The sequence below is a fragment of the Bos javanicus genome, chromosome 11 (genome assembly GCF_032452875.1).
Source record: "Bos javanicus breed banteng chromosome 11, ARS-OSU_banteng_1.0, whole genome shotgun sequence".
Classification (NCBI taxonomy): domain Eukaryota; kingdom Metazoa; phylum Chordata; class Mammalia; order Artiodactyla; family Bovidae; genus Bos; species Bos javanicus.
Window position 1 is genome coordinate 36501069 of NC_083878.1, and position 25247 is coordinate 36526315.

At 36.0% G+C, this 25247-nt stretch overlaps 1 protein-coding gene across 2 annotated transcripts in view; it reads right to left on the bottom strand.

Moving 5' to 3' along the window:
* PSME4 (proteasome activator subunit 4) overlaps positions 1 to 25247 on the bottom strand; it is a 100299-nt gene that overhangs the window by 52907 nt on the left and 22145 nt on the right. Inside the window, exons 3-12 of one of the 2 annotated variants that reach the window (XM_061432346.1) lie at positions 24199 to 24315; positions 14634 to 14699; positions 12494 to 12538; positions 10614 to 10763; positions 9276 to 9339; positions 8237 to 8311; positions 6940 to 7062; positions 4172 to 4264; positions 3184 to 3449; positions 485 to 671 (exon numbers count right to left, since the gene is read on the bottom strand). In XM_061432346.1, coding sequence (XP_061288330.1) covers positions 485 to 671; positions 3184 to 3449; positions 4172 to 4264; positions 6940 to 7062; positions 8237 to 8311; positions 9276 to 9339; positions 10614 to 10763; positions 12494 to 12538; positions 14634 to 14699; positions 24199 to 24315 — 1186 coding nt within the window. The remainder of the gene's footprint in view (positions 1 to 484; positions 672 to 3183; positions 3450 to 4171; positions 4265 to 6939; positions 7063 to 8236; positions 8312 to 9275; positions 9340 to 10613; positions 10764 to 12493; positions 12539 to 14633; positions 14700 to 24198; positions 24316 to 25247) is intronic. The other variant, XM_061432348.1, reaches the window with a different exon arrangement.

Here is a 25247-nt window from a genome sequence, read left to right on the forward strand (position 1 = left end):
CCCACCAAAAATGTAATATTAACTAAGTGCAGATAGAAAATGCTAATGGAGAAGCTGGAGACCAGGGAAGAGGGAAGATGAACAATATGTAAGTCAGGTTTGTATATTAAGGGAATCTAGCAGTTCACACCCAGTAATTTTTATCATGCTCTTTGTGACCAGTGCAAAGAGAAGTACAAATAATCATATGCTATCATTTTTAATGGACCTGCTTACACAGAAGAGGAAATCTATAATAAGTTTAAAACACTGTATGATCATAAATGCATTCAAGTTACGGGAAATGACTTAACCTAAGGAAGACCTGATATAGGTCAACTAAGTGTTCATGGATATAAGCTTGGGCATCTACAGGTATAATTCTGCTACCATTAAGAAATTTTACACTTTACTGTGTTCTAAAGAATATCTGAAGAAAAAGTAACAGGATATCCACTTACACAATTAACACTTACACAGCAAACAGAATCACGAACATGCTCACCATGCATTTACTGAAGTCATTCGGGTCCACCCCCGGCAACGCTCTCATCAGCAGAGGTAGCATGTGTGTTGGACCTTCAGGAAACCACCTGCCCCCGGACACCAGACTGCGGGCTACTCCAATGACACAACTTAGAGTAGCTGTGAGCTGGTGGGGTTCTGTTAAAGTCTCTAGTGCAGGATATGTTCTGCGGTTTGAAAACAGAATTAAAAACATTTTCCATGACAGATAAACATATGTAACACATTAAACAATTTTACTAAATTCATAAACTGCATTTTGGATTAAAGGTTTGTCCGCTAGCAGAGTATTCTGAGTGAACATTTGCTTTCAAGGTTAACAGAATCACAGAAATAAAGGAAAGGTACATGTTTCCCTAATTCCCTGACATCTCACCACAGTTCCTCATGCCGATTCCACAGTGTAAATAATATTAGCTGGTAAATTTCTGTATTCTTTCAGCATCTTAACCCGTTCCCACATTCCAACAGGACTGCATCTAATCTAATCATCAGTGATTATTAGAAATCAGCAATAACACACAACTATTCCACTCTTCCCTTTTAAAGGAAAAAACAATCTTACTAAAATGTTCAAGTGTTTCCTATTTTATCCTTTAAAAAAGGATTGTGTTCTAAAGTTGGAAATCAGTTCTCAAAAACAGAAGAGAATATTCTTAACAGTAGAGTGAATAAAACAGGGGGACTAAGACAGATGCAATCTTTGATCACTAAGTCAGTATTTAAGAACTAAGAACACTCACTCTATGGTTCAGTGATTTCACTTTTGAGACTCTCTCCTACAAGGGAAAAAAGTCCGAAATGCACTCAGTTTAAGTTCTTCTTAATAGAAAAGGTAAATAAATAATAAGGAAATTTCTAAATAAAGTAGGAAAAAAGGAGGACTTCTAACTAGAATTAAAAAATATAACCAAACCTATGTTTATTTTAAAAGGTGAATAAAACAAGCCAAAAATGCTTTAGCAGAGATGTCTTCAGGAGATGTAAAATCAAGTGTCTAAAATTTTTTACTTTTTAAAAGACTTTAACTTGGAGATTCCCTAGCAGTCCAGTGGTTAGGACTCAATGCTTTCATTGCCTTGGTGGCCCAGATTCAATCTTTGGTCAGGAAACTAAGATCCCACAAAGCATGTGGTGTGGTTAAAAAAAAAAAAAAAGGTTTCTGTTTTTCTAAAAGAGAAAAAAAAAATCTATAAAAAATGCTAGCCAAGCCACTTCTAAACAGGACAAAATTAAAACTGAGTCTCAAAAAGTATCATTGCATTGCCAATTTTGTCAATTTAGCATCTTGGTTGAGATTAAATTTGTCCAAAAATTAACTACTAAAGAAAAACGTGACAGATAATCGTATTTGTATTTATAAGCTTTGTTCCTTCAACTAAAAATTTATCTCACCAGTCATAATTCACCACCTGGAAAAACAATGAAATGAGGCAAAACAAAGGGAAAGCAAAGGAATACCAAAACACCTCAGAGTTCAAAATTTTAATTCTGCAAACAACTGAAGTCATCCCTTGAGGCAAGTCTCTCCTCTCCAAAGAAAATCAGGGGACTCGCCACTGACCAAGAGCTCCTGCTGCCACGTGGAGACCAAGCGGCAATGAAGAGTGAAGGCTGAAGATAGAGCAGAAACTGCCTAACTTTCTCATCCCATTTCCTAATTAAGTTGGACACACTCGAAGTTTCAATGCCCTAAGACATGTACACAAAAAGACAGAGGAGGTTGGAATAGTGACGCCCAACTTAAGTATTTATGGCAAAGAAGACAGGGCAAGACAGCACAAGCAACTCCAATTACAAATAATGGAGCCTCATTTTGGTAGGATACCCTTCGCCAAGTAAACGTCACCAATTTTTCTTTCTCAACAGTGAGTCAGAAAACAGGCTGTCATCTGCGTGCTGCCAGTAAGGACCTTGGACAAATCTGAGTCTTAGGAAACTCAAGCCATTAGATTCCTCTGGGCTCCAAAATCTAACATTCTTCTGCTTTTAACAAAGCCATTTAGAGAAGAATCCTAAACCTGAAGTTCAGGCAGCAAAGAATGAATAAAAGAAAGCTTAAGCAATCTGCTCATGAACACTCAAGACCACTGAGAGTGGCTCTCTCCTGTGAAGCACACCAAGCTTGTATTATGACAGCCACGAGGCAAATGGAGAACTATTTTTGTTACTATTCCAACATACAAAACAAAATGAATACAATGAAATTGACACAGTAGAAATAATTCACACAAAGTTATACATACAATACATGAAAATAATAAAGCTAAACAAATTTTCTTCTCTATCACTGACCCTAAGAAGCAGATATCCAGAATTATTGTCACTGCCATGTTCTCAATATTTAGTGACACTCACATTTTGTGAAACAAAACAGCCAGAGGTTTATTTATGAGCAAAAACTTCAATAACTAAAATGAGCACATAAGTCAAAATATTTTACATAAGTCAAAATATTCATTTCATGTCAATTTTTTCTCGTCAATAAATCTTTATCAAGTTACCAATCTTTAGGTTAAAATATCTTGTTTCCTCTCTAGAAATAGGAATAAGTACCAAGATAGCAAAACAAGCCACAGAAAAGAAAAGAAAGCCAAGCTGAAGAGTAGAAGAGACAGATAACCAGAGTAACAGTGAACACAGCTGAGGCTTCAAGGAAACATGTGAATCTACACTTACCTTTCAAGTACAGGGGGTATTACTAACTCCGGTCTCATGAGTGCAAGGTTCTGCAGAGCCTGGGCTGCTTCTAAACTACCAGTTTTGCTAAACATAGCCAAGAGGACAGGCTGAATAATGCATTGTACAAAGTCTGTAACATCTTGATCTGTAAGCTTATGGCTATCAGGCACAGGAGTTAACCAAGAAGGTTTCTTGTATCTTTCACGATGTAATCTTCTAACAACACTGTTTGGCAACCGCTGAAGTAGTTTCATTAACTTGTTCTGGGGACACAGAAGCAGAAGGTCCTAGGTAGGTTGTCGTTCTCACAGAGATACTCACAGTTCCTCTCTACTGTCCCAAGTAAAAATTTTTCAAATAACAGCTTGTATAATAATTTTTAAATACAACCTATCTTTTTATTTTTTTAATTTTATTGAAGTATAGTTGATTTATAATGCTGTTAATTTCTGCTGTACAGCCAAGTGACTCAGTTATACACATACATTCCTTTTCATATTCTTTTCCTTTACGGTTTATCACAAGACATTAAATATAGTCACCTGTGCTATGCTAGGACCTTGTTGTTTAACAGTTTGTATAATCTTATTACAAAGAACCTGTATGGTCTAACTAGGTAGAATAAAATACTCTTACCGATTAATCATCGATAATAATAAACACTTTCAAATTTCAGTTTTAATTTCTAGCATCACATGAGTCTTTCATTACTTGAAAAGCCATAACCCAGCAACTTAAAAAAAAAGCATACACACAATAAAACCGAAAAGATGATTCCACTGTTTTGTGGCATTCTGTCACCAGTTACTAGTATTTATTTCTATATGTTCTATAAACACGGCACTTTAACATAAACATAATCATGCTCACACAGGAAAAGCTTAGTTGAACGACAGAAAATGTACACAATAGGCAAGTAGTCACATGTGACTGTATCTTAAAATAAAATTCCAAGCCGTCAGAGTAAAACATGAACATTACTCACCAGCCAGCGGCCATTATTTGAAGGATGGTAAAAAGATGTGATGCTGTTAAACAAACCAGCCAAGTGCTTTTGCACTAGCTTACTTGGTCCACCCTGTTCAGATAAAAGAGCAGCAACATTAGTACCCACGTAATTCTGTAAAATTCAAGGGGTGAACAGGCCCAGGCCTATACACAAATCACTAACGTGGTTCACATTCATCCTGCTGGCAAAAACCAGTTCTACCTCTGAATAAAAGTCAGAAGCAATTCCCAGATGAATTTCATACAAGTCAATTCAAGACAGTCTACTAAAAATAAGGGCAACTTATTGAAACCGAATTATAAAATGGAAAAGATATCTTTCAATTCAGAGTTAACAGTATCTTTTACTGTTTGCAGTTAAATAACTTTTGCAGCTAAGGTATTCATCTTAAAATAACCAAGTATGCCACAGTAAGCATAAAAAGCATTCCTTAAATGACTGAAGAACTGAAGAATTTCTCATTGCAGGAAATATAGATTTAGACAAATGCATTCACATATTTATTAGTACTTCTAAATGTTTAAAGTGATTAAACTTGTTATATTTGACCATATTTTGACTCAAAAGAAAAAGATTTTTTTTTTCTTAATCTATTACCAAAACAAACACACAAAACAACCAACCAAAAGCAATATAACTAAGGTTGCAGGGGGAGGGGGAAAGGAGAAAAAGGCTAACATTCACTTTACCAAGTTGAACAACCTTGGGAATACAGGACTAAAATATAATAATAAAGGCCTTGAAACTGTCTGTTTCAAGATGATCTTTTTCAAGAAACAGCACAGATTCATAATGTATGCAAATATCAAGTCACTGCGTCACATACTCAAAACTAACATAGTATTATACATCAACTATATTTCAGTTAAAAAAAGAATCAGCACAGACCTAAAGTAGACTATCCAGTTACACCAGGAGCATTTCTTTCTGCTGAAATGAAACCCACACTCACATTTCCCAATTTAGATCAAACTATTGAGACTGTAATTCCATAGCAAAATACCAACAAAATTTTCAAACTTCTAACAGTAATTAGCATTGTTGACTTTTAATTATATTAAATATTCATATTTAACAGAAAATGAAGCTGCCAATACAAACAATTGTGTGAGCAACAGTAACTAAAATGATACCAATCACTATCTAATCCTGTGGCCCCTAAAGTCCAAGTTTCAACTCACTGCTTAAAAAAGATAATAAGTATCCAAATGTTTTTGCTCTTACAGAATATCAGAAAGAAAATGGAATTTCCCCTCTGTTTAATAATAAAATAACAACCAAAAAAAGAAAAGCTTGAAAGTTTCTTTTCTTTTAATCTTACAATGAAATTTACTATCTAAACTTCTGAGTTTCTCTGCTGGCTCTGTGGTAAAGAATCTGCCTGCCAATGCAGAAAATACAGGTTCGATCCCAGACCTGGGAAGACCCCATATGATCTGGAGCAACTAAGCCCGTGTGCCACAACTATTTAGCCTGTGCTCTAAAGTCCGGGAGCCACAACTCCTGAAGCGCATGCGCCCTAAAATCTATGCCCCACCACAAGAGAAGCCACCAAGGGAGAAGCCCGCACGCTGCAGCTGGAGAGCAGACCCCAGAGCTACGAAAACCCAGCACAGGCAAAAATAATATTAAATAATTTAAGAGCCGAACTTCTCACAACCATTCTGTCTTTTCAACAAAAACAGCCAACTGAGCAGTGCAACCAGGGAGAAAATAGCAAACACAGAACAATATCAAGTTATCACATGCTGCTGCTGCTAAGTCGCTTCAGTCATGTCCGATTCTGTGCGACCCCAGAGATGACAGCCCACCAGGCTCCCCGTCCCTGGGATTCTCCAGGCAAGAACACTGGAGTGGGTTGCCATTTCCTTCTCCAATGCATGAAAGTGAAAAGTGAAAGTGAAGTCGCTCAGTCGTGTCTGACTCTTAGCGACCCCGTGGACTGCAGCCTACCAGGCTCCTCCGTCCATGGGATTTTCCAGGCAAGAGTACTGGAGTGGGGTGCCATTGCCTTCTCCAGTATCACATGCAGAATAATTCAAAAAGGAGATAACTGTGAGGCAATATGAATGAAAACTTAGAGAATTATGGTATAAAAGTTGTTCTAATACTCTTATATGAAAGATGATATAAAAAGGTAGATTGTATTTTTACTTCTCTTCAATGATGTCAGAAAAATAATCCTTTATGCTTCTCTCCCTTCACTAAAATTATTTTGTCAACAAGCTTTGTGTTCAGTGTAATGTTTTATGTGAACACTGACAATAAATGCATTAATACTGAGAATATGCTAAACTCTGCTTTCAAATCTCACCTTCACCAATTTGACTTGGGAAAGCTCTTTTACCCACGACTCTGGTTCTCAGTCTGTAAAACTGTTACAGACATTCTGAATCTCTTGAAACTCTGCCCCCCTACTTAGAGTATAACTGACCTACAACACTGTTAGTTCTCGTACATAACATAGTGATTTGATTGTTCTATACATTACAAAACGATCATTATAATCAAAACTCTGAACTTCTGACCCTTACTTTAAAGGTCCATTATTTAAGGAGATTTATAAATGGTACATTATGACTACATTCTGAGTCTGAGAAACATAAGTTTACTGCATCAGAAAATATCCAAGAATCAAATGACCAACTAAGCCACTAATTTAGACTTATGCAATTATGCAGAATTTCTGTATGGTTAACCCCAAATTTATAGGAACTATATAAAACAAACAATGTACTACAAACCATCATGGCAGTGATCCATACTACAGCATGTCCTATATCATAAGCATTTGTTAAAAATCTTGGAACTAACACTTGACTGCTTCCCACTGGGAGGTTCAAGCTTCTCAGAATTCTTGTAAATACCTTTAAAAAGAAAAAAAGAATTAAGGATAACTATTGACAAATAGAAAGTAATTCGTTCATTAAATAACCTACGTGTTGTATATTGGTGTTACGGTATATATTTTCATTTGATTGGTTTTTATGACATATTGTTTGATAATCTGCTTTATTCCTTAGGAATTCATATAAATAACTGTATACCTTTTTAAAATGACACTATGAGGTCACAGGCATGCAGTTACGAAGCACTCATATTCAGGTACCCCAAAACAGGCCAGTGGCACATAGTTAAGCATAAAAAGGCAAACAGTAGGTAAGTGTAATTCAATGTGAAATATTTTGACTACTTTCTGCCTCTCTAAATGCACACAAAATTATTCTTCCTATGCTTTCATTCCAAGCCAAGGATGCACAAAAATATTTTCTAGCTGATTTCTCTACCTCTTTCAACTTTAAGACTTGATTTTCCCCTAAGAATCTGCATTTTAATCAGTCATGTAATATCTTAATACAATTAGATTTATATTTAAAACATAATTAAATATGTCAAATATGGGGGCTAAAGGTGGGAGAAATTTACTTCTCCATCTTAGTTTCTACTGGCTGGCAACAGAGGAAGGCAGCACAAGCACAGGCACTCGGAGCATTTGCCTTCCGCTGCTCCCCAGCCCTGCTCTAGTCCCCGTGTGCACCAGAACCAACCACAGCCCGACCACGCTCCTCCTGAAACTCCAAGGTGATTCCCTGCATGGTAAACAATACCCAAGATGCAACACCCCTAGAGACATTGTCCCCCTTTACTTACTCTAGGAAGGTATACAATGTGATTTTAAAAGTGGGGAGTACTCTAGAAGAACTAACAATATAGTACAAAAAATTCACTGGAAGGGACCAATGTATGACACCTTGAATAATATTCTTAGTACTTTATAAATTACTCACTCTGAAACTTAAAGAGTTCATGCCCTCCATTGGTAAGACAAAAAAAAAAAATCAAACATTTATGATAGCTTGATATGATCTAATTACTTTCTGAAAAGAAATGACCCATCCTTATAAATTACTTATGTTTTTACTAACAATCAAAGCATTTGATTTTTCTGTGGTGCTAGAAATCAGCAACCACACACACTTCTCCTTAAAGATATGAAGATGATGTCAGTGCTATTGTACTTGTTCAAATGTTCTTACTTACCTTTGGTACATATGGATCCCAGTCTATGTACCCTATATTATCCGTAGCCAATCGAGCAAAGAGATTTACTAGTTGCTGAAAGTAAACAAAAAAGAAAGACAGTTAAGTAAATACATTTGTTGTTTTTAGGGGTCACAGTCACATCTTTTATCCATTTGTTCTTTTCAGAACAATTGTTATTGGCACAACTGAATTTAATATTTATATCTCAGTCTTTTCAAATCTCCAAATTTAGGTCCTGATTCTCATCACCCATATAAAATCAAATGCAGCTGAAATGCTTATTTTTTAAAAAAGGAGATGACAAAGCATCATCCACAGTGCAGAAAACAGGTAAAGAAGCTTTTACTCAAATACACGTAGAAAACATCCACCAGGTGTCCAGCACCACACGAATGGGGGTCCAACAGGGCCTTCCTCTTCACCTACTTCGCAGTACATGCGTATACTTCCAGATGGTGATAAAACCAAAATACAGAAATGTCTAGTTCTCTTGCTGCTAAGCCGCTTCAGTCGTGTCCGACTCTGTGCGACCCCAGAGACAGCAGCCCACCAGGCTTCCCCGTCCCTGGGATTCTCCAGGCAAGAACACTGGAGTGGGTTGCCATTTCCTTCTCCAATGCATGAAAGTGAAAAGTGAAAGTGAAGTCGCTCAGTCGTGTCCGACTCTAGCAACCCCATGGACTGCAGCCTACCAGGCTCCTCCATCCATGGGATTTTCTAGGCAAGAGTACTGGAGTGGGGTGCCATTAGAATACAGCAAATACAATTCTAAAAAACTGATTACAACATCGCTAATAGCCAATTTTAAGGAACTGAGAAGGGGACAAGGAAAGATGAGATGGTTGGATGGCATCACCAACTCAATGGACATGAGCTTGAGCAAGCTCCAGGAGCTTGTGATAGGACAGAGAAGCCTGGCTTGCTGCAGTCCATGGGGTCGCAGTCAGACACGACTGAGTGACGTAAGTTACTTATCAAATGATCTGATAGTTACTTCCAAACTAAAATGTATATAAGAAAAAAATGGGATACTCACCCCCTCCCACTGTGGGAGATTTTGCACTGAAACCCAAAGGCCAATTAATTCATCAAACCAAAGTCTGAAAAGAAAAATGTTATGAATAGCAAGTGATTTACAGAAAGTGGTTTAAAGCCAGGTATCTTTTGTATTTTTTTTTAATCTATTTTTCTTACTGATACTATACCACCTAGAAAAAATAACACTGAAAGTTACAAACTTAATGGAACAAAAGATTACTTTTCTCTGAATATTCCCTTTTCAATTTATTTAAGCTAAAAGGAATAATCTCATCAAATTTCTACTTCATTGCTAAATAACTGTCTGTCCCTATCTAACACTGGTAAGCTTCTCCTTCCTCTCCATGCCCTTCTCCTTTAATGCTTTCCTTTTACTACCTGTTCCTGCAACTCTCCCTTACTCTTTTCTTTAATAGGCCAACTAGTAATTACACCATTAACTAGCACTACAGTAATAGTTCCATAAAAGAAATGAGTCACAAAGTGTTAGAAGCAGTTAAATTAAAGTGGGAAAAAATACCTCAAAGTAAAGAAAGTGAAGAGAATACAGGGGCAAAAACACACTTGAATATTAACAAATTTTCACAAATGTCAAAGAAATTAAAAGTTTTTAGAAGTTTGTAATTAAAACTAAAATTTCATAAATATACAGCTAGATACAAAATTTCTGACTTGACAGATATAAAAGATGTGACATCTCACTATAGAAAACATAGAAAAGAGAGATGGTGGGAGGGCCAAGCATAATAGCCCTTCCACCCATAATATACTGATATGTTCTATTATCCTTCTAGTTTTTTTTTACACCTGTTACTTTTTTCATAAAAGTACAACCTAAGTATTTTTCATTCTAGGGTTTATTATATACCTGCAGTTATGAGAGAGAGAGACCCAAGAAAAACTATACTACATGATGAGAGTTAAAATCGAGGTTTAGAAAAATATTTTTCCCTTCCCTAAACTCTATGCAATGTAACCTTTCCATCACTGCCTATTTATTGAAATTTTCAATTCCTTTTTGCAGTTATCATTCTTCCTTTTCCAATATCTTTGAAAGCCCACATCTTATGTGGCTTGATATATAAATGCCTTATTTTCTCTTTATCTGCAAACCGATATTTAATTGTTTTAGCTTTCACACACATTTCAAGTGTAAGAAACATAATGCTTGAGTTGGTAATTTCTTTTTTACTTATTACTGTACTAGTTTGCCTACATACATACATATATATGTGTATATGTGCATGTGTGCATACATACACATATGCATTCCTTACTATATTCTAGAATCTATCGATACACATACACACACGCATATATTTATATACACACTTACTTAAAACCTTTATGATGAAGTTCTGGAGGAAGGGAGGTAGGAAGAAATATTTCAAAATAAGTGATGGCCTTTTGCATTGTTACATCAAAAGGACACATTAAAGGCCGCCATTCTTCTAGCATCTCAGCTGTGGCATCTGCTGGAAAATACCTAATAAAAAAGAAAGTTTTCATGTATTTGGTCATTGACTAAAAGCTCTACATCATTATATGACTGACAAAAAAGGGGGAGAAGGGGAATGTACTCATAAGATAATATCACACATTACCAATGTCAAGTTAGCTGACAAGAAACACACATTTTTACAATTCTAAAATAAACAGCCTGTCACACTTAAGTTAGATAAGGTAAATTTTCTTCTTGTCTTTGGACCTGGAAAAATGCTATAAAGCTGATAAATCTCAGATTCAAATCACCTACAAATTTAAAACATGATTGCTGTTATTTTTTTCTTCCTGTGTGCTATATAACAGCAATAAGAAAAAAAAAAAAATCCTGTCACAGGGAACCCAGTCTATATAAGAAACAGATAATCAGCAAAGTGAGAAAGAATATCAGCCCAGGAACCTCTTGGCACCTAAGGAACAAACCATTTACCCTCACTAGACCCTGAGTTCTCCTGTGTGTAAGAAACGACTGAGCTAGATGATCTGGTCCTACAGGCTCTAACATTCTAAAACCCTAAGACATGGGCAGGAGCATCCCTGGGGCACGGAAGATTCAGAAAAATAAAAGCGGAAGTGTACAGACAAACACAAAATGAAGACAAGGGATAATGAGGACCCATTATCCATTTGGGTATGGAACGGATACCCAAATGGGGAGGCAACTGGGGTTTAAAATAATGACAAGCATCTTAAAATTTCAGATTTGAATATGGGCCAAAAAAAGGAAACCCTTTCAAATACACTTGGAGGTTTGGCCTATACATTGTATTATTAATCTTATTATATCTTTATATCTCTGTGTTACTAGAATCACACTTCACTGCCTATCTTCAGAGATCTTATACACTGAATCCTCTTCCTAATTTTTCATAGTCAACTGTCAGCCAAGTAACCCAGAATAAAAGCTTGGCATTCTACAAATTACCTAAGAACCTAAAAACCAGTAAATACCTCAGTGATGATCAAATTTCACAAAATAACAATGCTCACTAGTAGCTTATCGAATAACTTAGGTTAGTTCTTAAGCTTCTTAAAAAGGAGACATTCTATATCTTGAAAATACATTTGTCCAAGACTGAGTAGTATAGTACGTCAGCAACAAAATCTGATCTATAAACTAATTTCAACTCTTATAATAAGCATATGATAAATACACAAATTTCCATTCAAAAGAATTCACTGCATTCATAGCAGAAGTACATGTCTTAGAACAGCCTGATAAATAAGAATGAAAAAATAGTTCAAGACCATACATCTAGACTTTAATTAAACTAAATTCTATCCACATTTATCTTTAAACATCAGAATATGGGATATTCAAAGTCAAACATTCTACTGAAATGGAAAAAAAAAACATATGGGCCATCTTCTTATTATTCATATTTATATAATACCTACAAGGCTCATTTTGGAAAATAATTTTGACTTGAGTAACAATACTCCAGGGATATCTTTCAAATGAAGCCAGTTATACACACATTATTGCATTCTTACTTTCTAATGGGTGACTGACACCCACACCACTTAAACCTTTCTGAATTTATAAATGAAATCTGAAAAGTTCAGTTCAAGAGTTGGAAATAATATTGTGCTCAGTGACTAACATCACAACGTCAGACACTATTTATATCTTTAATTTCCTTTTCAAGGCATACTAGAGATGGGGAAAAGTCCACAGAAACAATAAGATTTATAAATTGAGAAGCTACTTACGGTCGGCAGCTCTTCACGAGTGTTTTGAGAACATTTTCTACAGAACTGGGGGGAAAAAGCCATTTGGTAAATTAGGTTGGTACATTTTAAGAACAGACATAATTCAATTAATAAATATCTCTAAGATACACAGTTATATATTATCTGTGTACACGCAATAACTAATCCTTCTCCTTCATATGCATAAAAGTCTAATGACTACCTAAATGCTGTAATCTACTCTTTCCTTTGTCTTCATTTTGTTCATTCTATACAATGAACGAAAGGGAAGAAAACTGGAAAAAGGGCAAATCATCTTCAATCTTTACAAAGTGGGCAGCAATGACCATACTTATCAACACATCAAGAAGTATGCTCAGAGGCTTCAAACAAACAGCCAAGTCTAGAGTGCTTCTATCAGCAGCTGCCGGAGACTAGTTTTCTGTATCCTACTGGTGAGAATTTTACAACCCTCCAAGGCACTTTATTGCCAGGAACAATTATCAAAATAACAACAGCCACCTTTTTGACCAGCTACTTAAAAAGTTAGTTGATGAATATTAAAGGCTGTAATTTATTTTCCAACTTGTAGGTGGTTCAAGTGACTTTAGTAAAGCAAAATAAACACTGGTATATGAACTTATAAATAACACTTCTATTTTAATGAAAAGTCTAGTGTGTACTAGTTTAAACACACATCACCAGAATGGAATACTTAAAATATTAACTAGGCCACAGTCAAAAGAGGTCAAATACAAATCAACAAAACAAAGAGTGATTTCGAACTGGAATTTTAAAATAAATCTGTGCCTACTTATACTGTGATGTATACAAGTAAAAATAAAGCTAGTCCCTACATCTCAAAAGAACAAATTATGGGGGAAAGAGGTAACTTTTAGGCAGTGCTTCCACCTGACACTTTCTCATTAAGCTTCTTGGAATTCTTAAGTCCAGAAGTCTACCCAACGTCTCTGAAAGCTTAAGAACTAATCTTAAGAAATTCTTCAGGAAATTCTAAGGAATAACACAAACCAAACTCAGCACAAGTAATCAATGTAGTATATAACCGAGAAAGAAAACTACTAACTTCATTACTTGAAGCAGTAAGAATCTTCTTTAATTTCAAAAGTAAATATTTAGAACAAAATTAACTGAAGAGGAAACTGGGCTACTAATTACATGAGGTAATTCTAAAATAAAGAAGATGACCACATGGCTAGAGAGCCATCGTGGAGCATTTTCTGATTATCAAAGAGAGATATTAACTTCTCTCACATAAAAAAACTCACCAATTCAGAAACAGTTTAATTGAGGGAACATCTAAGCTTGCCTAGTTTTTTTTTTTTTTTTTAAAAGGTGGGGCGAGGGGGGCAAACTTCTCTCCAACTACATTTACAACTCCCTGAAGACCACAACTATGATTTTTACTCCTGGGCATTTCTGAAGGGCTTATAACAAGGCTGTGTTCATTTACATATATACATATATTACTAATATATTTATATATTTATTCATTTACAAAGCTCTATAAACCTTTTCTATCAGGGCAATAAATAAAAGCATGGATCTTTGGACCTTCTTTTAGTTTGGACTGAAGACCCCCACTGAGAAACAAATTTTAGAACTCATAGATAAGATGTGAAGGTCCATCAGGTTACAAACAAAACAAGAGATCAATTTAAATATAGATTTTAAAAAAAGGTAATTCTAAAAAAAAAAAATTCTAAAATGGTAAACTTATGATTCAAGGAAATAAGCAGATCTATAATTCTACACTTCCTAATGTCTGTTTTCATGTTAACTTTACATTTATTTTTAACTATTTCTGTGGCAGTATTTCTATTTGATAGTACAACACAGAAAACCTGCTATGCTTACTGGTATTCTACCAACAAACTTTCATATAATATGAAAAATGATTCTAGAAAACCAGTCACAAAAGGCTGTATAGCTCTACTTTCTCCACTTCCCCTCACGCTTCAGAAGAACAGGTGGTTAATTGTAAGACTTGATAGCTGTCACTTCACTCACTAGAGGAATGGGGTGTGTGGGAATGTGATTCAGTTCGTCTAAATGAAGTCAAATTCAACCTCTCCTTATATATAAGCCTGTGCCAATGGATTTATGCTCTTTATCCAGAAAAGGGTACAATCTCTCTAACCTGTGATATCTGTATAGTGACCTTTTGTGATTCTTGTAATCTCTCAAGATGAAGGGAACAATGTTTCTGTTTAAAAATAAAATAAAAGGTTAAGGCTAGATGCTACTAGATTATATTTCACTAATTTTTAGAGGGAGTGAATAATCACTAAAGTTTTCCCACCTGTTGGAAATTTCTAATGTTAAAGTGACAACAATTCAAAACACTTCTTTTTTTTTAATCAATCAAAAGGGATCTAACAGAGGAACTAAGCTTTGGGTGGGTTTTCTCAAACCCTCTTCCCTCTTAGTAAAGGCATGTTAGGTTGGAAAGAAAGCCACAGTATATCATGTAATGAATGGTTCACAGCTTGGGCTCAGAGTCAGACAGATTTGAAGGTGAACACTTGTCCAACTATCTACTAGGAGAGAAATATTATATAACCTCATATCTGTATAAGAGAAGTAATACCTACCTCTCAAGGCTTTTACTAAAATTAAACAAAATAATGTAAAGAAAGCAGTTACCTGGCCCAGAATTAAGCACAATAAACGTTAACTATAATTATTTCATATTTAGCCAACATAAATTATATTTTCAATCTCAAGAACTAAAATTTTGTACTAATTTTGCTTTTACACTTGTTCTACTGCCTCTGAGTAGCTATTAATTTATATTTAGGAAATGGCATCAAAATAGTAAAGTCTTCCCCCAACTGACACCCTATTTATCAGGGCAGAACGTAAGTTCCTGTCCCAATTCTTGAGCTCTTGTCCCAGTTTCAACAAATGACTCTGTGTGAATTTTTCTTTTTGGGAAGCAAGTTCCTTATGATTCCTTATGTTAATAAAGTAAATGCCAAATATGTAGCCGAGAAGCCTGAGGAAAGCCAAAAGCTTTGGCCTCGAGTTACTGAGATAGTGGACTTATATAAATCTGGACAATGTTCATGACGAAATCAAAGAAATGTACAGCAAATGATATAGTCAAAATGACAGTAGATGGACTGCCCATGGCCAGAAGAACATTCAGCTTCACTTCACAATTCTTGAGCTAAAAATTAACTTCAGAGTAATCAGACTGGCTTTCTTATAAATGAACTAAGAAACTGTAACCCTGGTATATTCTACATACCTCTCCTTCAACCTCCCTGTAACTTAATACATCCATTGTTTCCTGTTTTTCCTAAATCAAACAAATGTACCATCAGTTAGTCAAACACTAGCCATCTCAAAGCTAATCTTTTAAAATCTAACACTGCTTATCAGCAAGTAGTCATCCATCACAGCCACTTCACACAAAATTTTGTTGTTGTTCAGTCGCCAAGTCGTATCTGACTCCTCGTGACCCCATGACTGCAGCATGCCAGGCCTCCCTGTTCATCACCATCTCTCAGAGTTTGCCTAGGTTTATGTCCATTGAATCTGTGAAGTCATCCAACCATCTCATCATCTGCCATCTTCTCCTTTCCTTAGTGAGCTGCCTACATTTGTAACTTGTAATATGCTACTCCAATTAAGTGCATGGAACACTGTTTCATGACATAAAACCATGACCCGAAGATTCAAATGCTTCTTTTATGAAGTAAACAATAAACAGCTCTTAAGTTGCTAGTATTAAGTTCACAGCTACCTAGATCTTCCCCAATTTTAATTTTTCTATTGAATAATAATAAACAAAACCCCTACAAATTGTTTATCCAGTAGGAAGTAAGACAGATGAGAATAAAAAGGGTATCTTGCCCCTGAGGCAAAAGGAAAGGAGGACAAAGAGGGAAAGGAAGCAAAGGAGAAGGAGGAGGATGGGACAGAGAAGACCAAGGGAAAAGAGAAGCAAGTTTATAATCCTTGTTCCAAACAATGGAACCAGCTTTTAAAATCATGTTGAAATGCATGGCATTCTAAGCAGTGGTTTCAGTAAAGACAAATACATAAGGCACAGGAGTTTAAGACTTGAAAGACAAACAGTTAACAAATGAAGCAACCTTTCACTTTTGATTACTAAAATAGTATTCTAAAAATAGTTATGAACACATGCAGTCAGCTGACAGAACTGTTTCAAAATGTGTCAGAATACATCTAAGACGAAAGTACTCAAAACAAAATACCAATTCCAAAAGCATGTCATATTAAAGGGTTCTTTAAGAAATTTTCTAAAATAAAATGTTTATAAAAAGTCACACTTCTATCCCTTGTTTATGAACACTTGCTATTCTACTGTATTATTGATAAATAGAATCTTAAGTGGAAAGTACGTTTTTAAATGTTTTCAGTGACCCCACATCTTAGAAATTCAGTAGACAGAGACTATCCATGAGGAACCAAAAGTACTGTTATCTGGCTCTCCAAATAGTATCTCTAATATTTCTGCATAAGAACCAAGACCATTAGATTCCTCTGGTATTAAAAATCCAGGTAAATGTGATGAAGAAAAGTCCAAGAACCAATGAATTAAAAAATCTTTCAAAGTTAATTGTTATAACTTTATACAGTGTGACCTGAATGGAAATACTGTAACAGGTTCTCCTTTGCAGAGAAGTAAAATATGATAATAACAGTAAAAAGATTACAAGAAATGAGAGACAATGAATAAAAGAATTATAGTCCTGAAAAACTGTTTTAAGTATAATTTTCTACCTTGTTTTTTAAACAGAAGACACATTAAGCTTCACATTTTGTCCTACAGTGCGGCCTCTCACCAAGAAAGTGCCCCCTCAAAAGTAGTTCCCAGTATTATCTCTGATTCCTTAAAACTGGAACAATAATCACCAGTTTTAAAAAGAGGTGCATCAACAGAGCTGCACTTCACAAAGTGTGCTCCTTTTAGTGGAAGCATACAGCCCAGCATGTAAGTACTTCAAGCCACTAGGCCAATATAGCTCATCTTCTTGGAGCATCAACTTTAGTTAAGAGATACATAGGGAAGAAATTTTTACTTATGAAAACATGACTTAATAATGAAAGTTTATTAGGCCAATATAGCTCATCTTCTTGGAGCATCAACTTCAGTTAAGAGATACATAGGGAAGAAATTTTTACTTATGAAAACATGACTTAATAATGAATGTTTAAGATAAAATGTAAAAATTCCAAGAAATTTCTCATACCATACCTCTTAGGAAACCTCTTTGGGGAAAGGATAGGAGGTATTAAATGGACAGTCTGAGATGCATAGGAACAGGAAGAATACTAGTTTGGAAACTAAAAGACCTGCATCTTACAGAATTAAAAACAGAAAAAAAGAAAGTGCTGGACTAGTGGTAAGAAAACAGAAGGGCTGATTTATGAGGCAGGAAACTTTAACTTGCATGGAAGCAAGAAAAGAGAAAACAAATCCCTAAGACTTTAACCACATGCAGGGAGCATTCTGGAAATGTTAAGGGACATTTTTGATTATCACAATTAGTAGGGAGGACTCATTGAAACTTTAGTGATTAAAGCCATGTATACCAGATATCCAGCAATTCACGGAACAGCCAAACTCAACAAAAAATTATTATTGCAAGACTTTCAAATATCTCAATACATGGTCATATAGATTAAAACTTTTTGAACATAAAAGATAACTGTTTTAACGTTAACTATTTTTCACAGTTTATTAACAGACATCGAATCTCTAGGAATACAACTAACATATAAATTGAAGGAAGTCTGTACTTTGTTTTGCTGAAAATTTTACCTAAGGTTATTCATGATTTCTAAAGAAAAAAATTACAGCATAATGACAGTTCTGCTGCCACATCTGATTTGCCAAAACCAAATCCTTGAGCATATACTGCTGCTACTGCTAAGTCACGTCAGTCGTATCCGACTCTGTGTGACCTCATAGACGGCAGATTTGCATATAAATATTCCCTGGTAGCTCAGACGGTAAAGCATCTGCCTACAATGCTGGAGACCTGGATTCAATCCCTGGGTCGGGAAGATCCCCTGGAGAAGGAAATGGCAACCCACTCCAGTATTCATGCCTGGAAAATCCCATGGACCAAGGAGCCTGGTGGGCAACAGTCCATGGGGTCGCAAAGAGTCGGACACGACTGAGTGACTTCACTACATGTAACTAATATTAATGATTAAGTCTTAGAACCAAGTATCATTGGCAGTTAGTGATATATAAAAAATGAGGACATCACAGAACTTCATTAATAGTTTGTTGTTGAAATGCGTCATGTTTTTTTGGACTGTCATCTTTTTTGGATAGGGCACAAAAGGCTATTCATGCTGTAAAAATTGCACACTGACATTATTTATGTTGGCAAAAGTCAACTGCACAAATTTTATATGGCTTCATATACTAATGTGTCTTTTCTCAATTCATCCTTTGCCTCTATTTCTTTCACATGTAATAATGTTCAAAAATAATCTTTGGAAATACTAGTAACTATCCCACATAATTACATAAAGAATCACTGTGACACTATGTTATAAATAGGGGCTTCGCTGGGGGTTCAGACCGTGAAGAATGTGTCTGCAATGCGAGAGACCAGAGTTTGATCCCTGGATTGAGAAGATCCCCTGGAGAAGGGAATGACTACCCACTCTGGTATTCCTGCCTGGAGAATTCCGTGGACAGAGGAGCTTTGTGGGCTACAGTCTATGGGGTCACAAAGAGTCAGACATGACTGAGCAACTAACACTCTTTTTTTCACTATGTTATAAATAAGGTCAGCTCACCTGCCAGAGTATCTTACTTCCTTTTTTCCCAGGCAGTAGTCTGAAGTTAAGTTATTTCTCTCTCTCTCATCAGATGTATGATCTGTTATTTTGTATCCTAGTACTAAATTTTATTTTAATGTCCACTAAAATACTGCTCTTACCTTTTCTTGTACTTTTTTTTTTTTTTTAATAGCAACAAGCCTTTATTTTATATTGAGTTTTCAATACAAAATTGGCTGTTTCCTGTTGCTTTTTCTTTTGAGCAACTTTTCTCAAGTTCTAATCAATACAGTGTATGTGTTACTCGTTCAGTTGTGTCTCTTCTTGTACTTCTGATACAGAATGTTTTGACCTTTTTTACTTATAAATTCAAACTTACTCATTATAAATAGATGTAAAATCTGAATACCATACTATTTTACAGTGTAATAGTGCATACATGTTTGACGTACAGATTGCTTCAAGTAAACTTGGTTGTGGTTCAGTTATTAAGCTGTGTTTGACTCTTTGCAATCCATGGACTGTAGCACATTGGCTCCTCTGTCCTCCACTATCTCCCAGAGTTTGCTCAAATTCATGTCCATTGAGTCGGTGATGTTATTTAACTATCTCATTCTCTGCCACCCTCTTCTTTTGCTTTCCCACCATCAGGGTCTCTTCCAATGAGTCAGCTCTTTGCATCAGGTAGCCAAAGTATTGGAGCTTCAGCTTCAGCATCAGACCTTCCAAAGAATATTCAGGACAGATTTCCTTTAGAATTGACTGGTTTGATCTTTGCTGTTCAAGGGATTCTCAAGAGTCTTCTCCAGCACTACAATTCAAAAGCACCAATTTTTGACACTCAGCCTTCTTTATGGTCCAACTCTCACATCTGTACATAACTACTGGAAAAATCATACCTTTTACTAGATGTACCTTTTTCGGCAAAGTAATGTTTCTGCTTTTTAATACGCTGTCTAGGTTTGTCATAGCTTTCTTTCCAAGGAGCACGTCTTTTAATTTCACGGCTGCAGTCACCATCTGCAGTGATTTTGGAGTCCAAGAAAATAAAGTCTGTCATTGCCTCCACTTTTTCCCCTTCTATTTGCCATGAAGTGATGGGGTCAGATGACATGATCTTCATTTTTCGAATGTTGAGATTCAAGCCAGCATTTTCACTCTACTCTTTCACCTTCATCAAGAGGCTCTTTAGCTCTTCACTTTCTGCCATTAGAGTGGTATCATCTGCATATCTGAGGTTACTGGTATTTCTCCCAGCAATCTTGATTCCAGCTTGTTCTTCATCCAGCCTGGCATTTGGCACAATGTATTCTGCACATAAGTTAAATAAGCAGGTTGACAATATACAGCCTTTTCATACTCTTCTCTCAATTTTGAACCAGTCAGTATTCCATGTCCAGTTCTATCTGCTGTTTCTTGACCTGCATACAGGTTTCACAGGAAGCAGGTAAGGTGGTCTGGTATTCACATCTCTTTAAGAATTTTCCAGTTTGTTGTGATCCACACAAAGGCTTTATTTAGCATAGTCAATGAAGCAGAAGTAGATGTTTTTCTGGAACTCTCACTTTTTCGATGATCCAACAGATGTTGGCAATTTGATCTCTAGTTCCTCTGCCTTTTCTAAATCCAGCTTATACATCTGAAAGTTCTTTGCTCACATACTGATAAAGCCTAACTTGAAGGATTTTGAGCATAACTCTGCTAGTATGTGAAATGAGCCTAACTGTACAGTAGCTTGACAATTTTTTGGCACTGCCCTTCTTTGGAATGAAAAATGACCTTTTCCAGTCCTATGGACACTGAAAAGTTTTCCAAATTTACTGACATAATGAGTGTAGCACCTTAACAGGATCATCTTTTAGGATTTTAAATGGCTCAACTGGAATTCCATCACCTTCACTAGCATTGTTCATAGTGATGCTTTCTAAGGTCCACTTGACTTTATACTCCAGGATGTTCGGCTCTAGGTGACTGACCATACCATGGTGGTTATTAGGGTCTTTGACCTTTTTTGTATAGTTCTTCTGTGTATTCTTGCCACCTCTTCTTCATCTCTTCTGTTTCTGTTAGGTCCTTACCTTTTCTTTCCTTTACCATGCCCTTCCTTGTATGAAATGTTCCCTTGATATCTCCAAGTTTCTTGAAGATATCTCTAGTCTTTCCCATTCTATTGTTTTCCTTTATTTCTCTGCACTGTTCATTTAAGAAGGCCTTCTTATTTCTCCTTCCTAGTCTCTGGAACTCTGCATTCAATTGGGATATCTTTCCCTTTATTTCTTTTCCCATTATTTCTTTTTTGGTTAAAACATAATTTATATTTATTTTTGAGTGTAGAAAGGTCGTGTTACTTATGAATTTCACTTTGGAATAGTTATCTATAGAATACAACAGGAGTTGCTGAGTCTATTTGAGTCAAGAGTCATGGCTTTAAAGCAAAAGATTTTGGCAAAGACTCAATGTCTCCTCAAAATACCAAGAACAGTTAAGGTGAAACTTTTAAGGAAGGTTTCCATAACAAAAGGGATAATGTGAAGTTAAGGAAATAACTTGGTAATTAGTACCAAGATGAATGGGAAGAACTACAAACAATACCTAACACTAACAGTTATAAGCTTTAACAAAATTTCCAGGAAAACAGTGGCATTGCTGGAGAGGAAAGCCACAGGTATTCATGAATAACCATATAATACTTAAAAAAAAAAAAAAAGTGGCTGTCTCTGGAAAGTTACACCTGTCAGGACAGTGGCTGCCTCTGGAATGTTACACCTGTCAGGACAGGAGGTATGACACTTGGTTATAAAGAAGCAAGTAAAAGAACTACTGAAAAAGGAGAAATTACTGAAGGAATTGCTTTCTCTCCCACATAATTTATCAAACACTTTCAGAGGTAGTCAAAAAATTAGCCAGGAAAATTTCAGAAAGATAACTGATTTGAACACAGTTTAAAGGTTTCTGAAATCTATGAAATGGTGATTCTAATCAAAAGTTCAATGGGCTCGTATTTTAAGGTCTAGTCAATCCAGTCTGTGCCACGCTCCTTCCAGCAGAAATAAAACTCAAAAGTAATCCTTCATGTTAAATTTTGAGTTTTCATAATAAATATTAGTAAAAACACATTTGGACATTTTACCATTTAGTTTTATGACAGGTTTTGCCATTTTTATCACTGAAATGGGTTTCTTTGTTTTAACACATGGAGTCTTCAGGATATAAATGCCTTCTGACCATTATATTTGTGACCACTGTCCAAAAAGAGTTAGGGCCTAAGTTCACAATTACCTATATTTATTTACTCTTTTCATTAAATCATTTCACTATTTACCTATGACATGAATATCTTTTAGAGTCTGCCATTTGCCGTCATTTTCCAAATAAATTCACTTAAGACTGCTGACTTAAGTGAAGCCTAATAATTAAATGCACTGACCTGGGTAGGCATGTAAACATGTCTAGGACTGAGAGAAAAAAGAAAGAAGTAAATGTTTAAAGATTTAATTTATAAAAGAGAGAAAGGAAAAATACAGGCATATAAAATGATGTTCTTCAGGAAATGAGTACATATATATATAAAACAAACTACTCTAGATAATAAAAGGAAATAGCTATTAAAAGTTGAAGAAAAGATTTCCTAAAAATAAACCTCAATTACAAATTCAAGTAAAACATGCAAAGATTAAGAAATTTAAGGGGTAGATCACAACCAGACAAATTGTTAACAGGGATAAATGACACTGTGCAGTCAAGTCTGAAATCACTATTATTCAAAACAGGACAGATCATCACACTGTGCTCTGTAAAGGTTCTGAATAAAATATAAAACGTACCAAAATGAGAGATCTGGAAGAGTCAAGATGTATGCACAAGAAGCCATAAACACCCAGAGATTTATAATCTTGGAATGTCTAAACATTACTAGGAAATTATATAAACCAAGGAGTACATTTGACCGTGCTCTGAAACTGATGCTTCTTTAACTATAAGTGTTTGTGCTCTGGGATGTGGGTCCCCCTAGAATAGGCAAAGCTCCTCTCTGAAGCATTCATTTTAGCTGAAGAATTAAAACACATGTGGATATACTATGAAGAATGCCAAATGTGCATTACTTTTAGTGACAAAATACTAGATTTCAAACAAAAATCTCTCGTTTTCTTTGGCAGGTATGCTGATGAACTTTAGTTGTTAAGAAATACAGTGGTGGGAAATTCTTAACTGCAGTTTCAGATATAAGTTCAGTTCAGTTCAGTGGCTCAGTCGTATCCAACTCTTTGCAATCCCATGGACTGCAGCACACCAGGCCTCCCTGTCTATCACCAACTCCCAGAGCTTATTCAAACTCAAGTCCATTGAATCAGTGATGCCACCCAACCATTTCATCCTGCCGTTCCTTTCTCCTCCTGCCTTCAATCTTTCCCAGCATCAGAGTCTTCTCCAATGAATCAGTTCTTCACATGAGGTGGCCAAAGTATTGGAGTTTCAGCTTCAGCATCAGACCTTCCAATGAATATTCAGGACTGATTTCCTTTAAGATGGACTGGTTGGATCTCCTTGCAGTCCAAGGGACTCTCATGACTCTTCTCCAACACCACAGTTCAAAAGCATCAATTCTTCGGCACTCAGCTTTCTTTATAGTCCAATTATCCAGCAGTCCATACATGACTACTGGAAAAACCACTGCTTTGACTAGATGGACCTTTGTTGGCAAAGTAATGTCTCTGCTTTTTAATATGCTGTCTAGGTTTGTCATAGCTCTTCTTCCAAGGAGCGTCTTTTAATTTCAAGAGGGCAATAAATGGTTTTAGGAGTCAAGTTACATAGAAATGAGCACATTAAAATGTATATTTGCTTGCTTATCTCAAGTAATCCAACATTTCTCAACTAGTATCAAGCCCCAAAAGTGCTCTCCCAAAAGTACTTTAAATGGAAATACTTACTTAGGAAACCAATTTAATCCCAGGTGTTCTGTCTTGGAATATAATATTCTTTCCACCATGTCATAAAGTGGTCGCCAAGGTAACTCCAAATCATCTCTTGAAAGAAGTTCCTTTTTCCTAATTAAAGAAAGAGTGTGCACATTACACACTATACAGGGCAGGCAGTTGTTAAATGCTGCTGTCATCACAGTGGGTTTTGCTTTCCCCCATCCTCAGCCATTCACTGGTAAAACGTGTCAGTAGGAAGAACAACGCACAGGACTTTTGCTGCTGCTCAAACCTCAAAGGGCACCACATAAAAAGAGGCATTACACAGCCATTATGGAGAACAGTGTGGAGATTCCTTACAAAACTGGAAATAGACCTGCCCTATGACCCAGAAATCCCACTGCTGGGCATACACACTGAGAAAACCAGAAATGAAAGAGACATGGGTACCCCAATGTTCATTGCAGCATTGTTTACCATAGCTAGGACATGGAAGCAACCTAGATGTCCATCAGCAGATGAATGGATAAGAAAGCTGTGGTACATATACACAGTGGACTATTACTCAGCTACTAAAAAGAATGCATTTGAATCAGCTCTAATGAGGTGGATGAAACTGGAGCCTATTATACAGAGTGAAGTAAGTCAGAAAGAAAAATACCAATACAGTATATTAATGCATATATAAGGAATTTAGAAAGATGGTAACAATGACACTATATGTGAGACAGCAAAAGAGATACAAAGAACAGACTTTTGGACTCTGTGGCAGAAGGCAAGGGTGGGATGATTTGAGATAACAGCATTGAAATGTATATTATCGTATGTGAAATAGATCACCAGTCCAAGTTTGATGCATGAAACAGGGCACTCAAAGTCGGTACACTGGGACAACCCTGAGGGGTGGGATGGGGAGGGACGCGAGAGCGGGGTTCAGGATAGGGGACCTGAACCCTATAGGGACATAGACACCCATGACTGATTCATGTCAATGTATGGCAAAAACCACTACAATACTGTAAAGTAATTAGCCTCCAATTAAAATAAATTAATACTTGAAA